The 4,871-nt window shown below is 37.1% G+C and overlaps 1 protein-coding gene across 2 annotated transcripts in view; it reads right to left on the bottom strand.

Moving 5' to 3' along the window:
- sorcs3b (sortilin related VPS10 domain containing receptor 3b) overlaps positions 1-4,871 on the bottom strand; it is a 67,231-nt gene that overhangs the window by 31,388 nt on the left and 30,972 nt on the right. For both annotated transcript variants that reach the window (XM_024296665.2, XM_024296664.2), the window contains exon 7: positions 2,094-2,212. In XM_024296665.2, coding sequence (XP_024152433.1) covers positions 2,094-2,212 — 119 coding nt within the window. The remainder of the gene's footprint in view (positions 1-2,093; positions 2,213-4,871) is intronic.

A 4,871-nucleotide genomic window follows, 5' to 3' on the forward strand; every position in this document is an offset into this window, starting at 1 on the left:
CATTAATTAGACAAAAGTATTTAGCAAAAGCTCATCTCAGAAAAATAATTTATCAACTTAATAGAATTGTGTCACTTTGCAGTTTTGGTTGAACAGGAAAATAAGCTAATTTTGCACCTTCCAGCCAGTTGCGAACCAAACAGTGTGAAGGATACTCGTACAACTTGTGCATGGAAACACAATCAGAGATGGACCTGCACGATATTACTGTGAGCGCATATCTCCTCCCGATGGTTAATTTAACTGGGTGCAGCGCATGCTCCTAACGCAATTATTCCAGTTTGATTCCGACTGGAGTTTGTTTCTCGCAGCGAACCCAATTTCCCAAAATCATTTTTCCATTGGAATGCCCAAAAATTGCTTCCCTACTTTATTTATTTATTTTTTTACCGTCACAGTGTACTTAATTTGCAAATTTATATCTACTTCAAATAAGCTCATGGAACCATTTCATTTCCCAGCTACTATAGGTTGCAATTTTAATATCTCTGGCTATATGTCAGAGGGTGGATTACACACCGCAATGCGATTCTGAGGATATCATTTGGCAGCACTAATTGTCTGAAATCTTGGATTTTTTTTTTTTAATTTTTTCTGAAAATGTTAGATTTTAAATATTTGAATAGGAATGGATGAGAATCAGCTTTCATCTCAAACGGGAGTCTGTTATCAAATGTGGCTCAAACATCTCCTGAAGACGGAAAATTAATAAACAATGCATGGTTGACTTGATAAAAGGCCTGTAATTGCACTTTTCTTCCCGCAGTGTTGAAGGCCGAATAAAATCGGAGGCACTACAGATATTAATATTACCTCAATTATTCAGAAGGCTAAGAGGCATCGAAAATGATGCTGAATTTATCCACAGTACATGCTGAAGATCTTAATGCACTACAACTATCCTCTCCACTTACAGGCGGGGCAACAGTACTTGATTACTTATTTTCTAATCAACTAGAAGGATGGTGTTTGTCCCCCAACACACTACATTAGGGCTCTAATGGAATAATCTATCGAAAATCAATGAGCTGCATTTTCCCAGGCCACATTTTTGAGGATGTTGCACTTGGCTGTTCTTTCTCTCCCATGAGACTTTGGAGGTGTTGAAGACTGCTTATTTCGTTGTAGCCCAATCGATAACCTCATTACTCTTTGTCAAGTTAAATCCAACTGCCCCGAGCAATGAAAGTCACAAGAAAGTCATCTGTGCCACCGCAGCTGTAGCAGCAGACGCCCTCTCTGTGTCCAGTTATATTCACCACCATCTTTCTCATGTCTGCCTCCGCCTTGACATTCAATCTCGAGCGAGATGAATAAATTGCCACTAAATGCAGTTTGAAAGCTTTATTGAATCACAACTTCGACTTTAAATTTTTTTTTAGCTTTTTCCTTGCACAGTTTTTTACTCTTAAATAATAATCATTCCAATAAAAACTGGATTACGTGTGTTGAAAGTGAAATTAGGTCATAATTTCATTGTTGAAAGAAGTATTTTCACATTTCAAAATAAGAGGGAATAAGCAGATTAAAAATGAAAAGGGAACAGAAAATAAAAAGCAGAACCATCATGGATTTCTTTCAAAGTTATCTGGAATGGAATGAGGATGATGAAATGCGTCAAGCCCGACTAACAGACAGAAAACAGCACAGCGGTGGACAGAAATCAATGACAGTGAAGAACATTTGAAAATTAAATTTCTAATGATGACCCTGAGTGCGTCCGTCTAATTTAAGTCAAAGTCAGAGTGAATTGGAATAAGGACACCAAGCTGTCTATTCATGGTTCCACATGCTCACGGTTTCCAAACACATTTGTCAGGGACGAAAACTCAAACACTGAGCTTGCCTTGACGTGAACGAGACAAAACATAATCAAAACATACGTCGAGCGGCGGGGAACAGGTGCTTTGGGAAAAGCCATTATGTTGCTTTGATGGAAAAGCACAAACTGGGTGCACATGAGAGCAACATATAAATAAGCCAAAAAAAGAACAATAATAATATTAAAGTTCAGGCACAGCAACCTTTAAATAAAAAAGACGAGGGCAACTGGTTTACTTTGATCAATAAAAGTCATCTGTTATTGTGCAAACCTGCGTAAAAACATATTCGTCCTGTACGACTAGAGAGTTGGTGTCTACATATCCAGGGAAGAGGTACTGCTTGCTGCCCTCGGAGCATCTCTGGGCTCTGCATTTGACGTACTGAGCGCCTGCAAAAAAAAGGAGCAACAGATCAGTCTTTTATCCAAATTCAGCTGGAATTGGAGCTTCTGTACACTAAATATTTCAAAGTCACCCAAATTTTAATTTTAAGGCTTGCGTAAATGCTAAGAATGCAGTCACATATCCTAAAAGGCCACAGCGCAATGACCTAAATGCAAGTTTTTCAGCAAATTCAACAGGTGGTGGCATTTGTAATCGGGAATTACATTTTTACGGTGGCCGCGGAGGTTTAAGATAAAAAAGTTAGAATTTTACCCCGACCAGATAATTTTTCTCATAGCCGTCAGGGTACATTTTGAGGTGGCACAGTGACAGTGGCAGGCAGGGGTGACGCCATTACAAAATTGTAAGACAGCTTGGTGACCGGCCATAGGGCGGATAGCCGGCCAGCAGCATCTCTGATTGGACGACGTGTAGGCTAAATGTCTGCGGATGACAGATGTTGATATCAAGTGCCGCCCAGTAGCAGTAGCCCGGGGGTATATTAAAAGCGGGGCATTCTGTACGTCCGACTGCCTCTCTCTATATTCATGACCACGCCAACAATTTTCAAAAACATCAGGTGGCAGAATGAATTCTTGAAATTCTGCTGATGCTTCTCCATCGTGCAGTGGTAGTTGTGACCTTAGCATTAGATGCTACCCAGGGACTGTATATGAGAACTGGATAGAGTGAATGTGACATCACCCATAAAACATGGCTTACTTGCGGCTCCAACAAAATGAAATTAATTTTTACCGCCATGTTGGAACCGGAAATCGTCAACAATGCAATTAAATTTTATTTATATAGCCCAATGTCACCAATGGAGGGTCTAAGGGCAGGGATAACCAGTTTTATTTGGTCTGTTTAGTTTTTAGCAATTGTTCATATTTTATTACTAATTTTCTGCATCTGTAAAATTACCTGCATGAAGCCCGATGAGGCAAATTTCCTTTGTGATTTTGGGCTATATAAATAAAAATGAATTGAATTGAAAACAATTGTCTCATTGGGCTTCATACCGGGAATTGTACAAAAGCATACAATCAATATAAAATATAAAATAAGCAGTGAGTGGTTCGAGTCGGTCTGACTCAAGATTTCTATGGCAACCACTCTGACCAATCAGCACTGAGCTTGTTAGAAACCCACATCCCTACTACTTGAAACTGGACTTGGACAAATCTGTCAATCAAACCCTTTCAATGTGAGACCACATACTTTTATTGAAGCATCTGATTGGCCAGTTCACTTCATGAACTTGTACAACTGAAAAATGATTAAAAAAAATAGAATTAGCAAGAACATGTTACAAAAAAAGGGTAGAGTGAGAATGGTAATATTGACAAAAAGAATGAGTAATAGTTGTTTATTTCTCAGTAGAAGTCTATGGGGGAGGAGTCACTCACTCCAGTTTTCATATACAATCAATGTTGCTACTTTAAAATATATATTCATCTTTAAAATGTAACGCAATCCCCTGGTGAAATTACAAACAGACCTGATGTTGACAGATTGTTTTTAAATATCTGCAAAATTAAATGAACCTAAGTCAGTGCTGTTTGAAACAATTTGCATGGCCAAAACAAAAAAGGTTTTAAAACAGTAAATAACACCATATGAAATAAATTTGAGACTAATTTTTTATACCTTTTGTTGATTTAGTTGACTTTACCACTTAAGGAAAAACCTTAAGCCTTGAAGGCAAGAGGTTTAAACAGAAGTGCTATTATTAAAAATGGCACATTTAAAGTCTGCGAGGCACACGGTTTGATTATCATAAAATGCTGAGGATGTTTCTAGGTAGTGAAGCTCGTCAAGGTCAACAGTAATTGGTTTCAAATCTAGTGCAAGAAATGCCGGGGAAAAAAGGACAGTACAAAACTGCATGTTTACTAGAGCTCCAGCTAAACGTCATAAAAAATAGAAAAAAATAAACATAACAGCAGTCCAGGTGACAGCATGGAAAGTGACCTGTGATTGGTTGGTGTTCTGCTATTGGCGCTGTAGTAGTTTTGCTTTTTTTTCTACTGTGGAAGAATTTTTAACTGAAGTTTTCTTGTCGCAGAATGACATGATTTGGATTCAAATGTTATGAATAAAAAATTTTAACCTGCTTTTTAAAAGAAACAATGTACAAAAAATGTTAGTGCTGCTTTTTCAAAATTAGATTGATTTATAGAACTAAAAGGTAAAACACTGACACACTAAGCACATCAGATGTGTAATTGTTATGATAAATTACCATTGAGTAAATTGGTACTTTGTTGTAAAAATATGTAAAGAGTTTTATTTGGCAACTCTATACGATTGCAAGTTTTTGAAACACCTGTTGACTTTTTAAAATTGATTTTGTCGATATAAACATTAGATTCTTTTAATGCTTTGATAGGATTTTGTAAATCTTCTCATAAAAATATCTATGTTATAATATTTTTTTTTCTTCTGTAAATAGATCTCACCCTGGGCTAATACTGCATCCACTCTGACTCCGGTGCAAACGCTGGATTGCTCTAGCTCAGGGGTCGGCAACCTTTAACAGTAAAAGAGCCATTTGGACTATTTTTCTACTAATCAAAACCAAGAAGGAGATTTACTTTAACCTTTAAGAAATTTGGATAACTCATTCCCATTTTTTTAAATAATAAATATGAATTATTCCTA

The sequence above is a fragment of the Oryzias melastigma genome, linkage group LG15 (assembly GCF_002922805.2).
Source record: "Oryzias melastigma strain HK-1 linkage group LG15, ASM292280v2, whole genome shotgun sequence".
Lineage (NCBI taxonomy): Eukaryota > Metazoa > Chordata > Actinopteri > Beloniformes > Adrianichthyidae > Oryzias > Oryzias melastigma.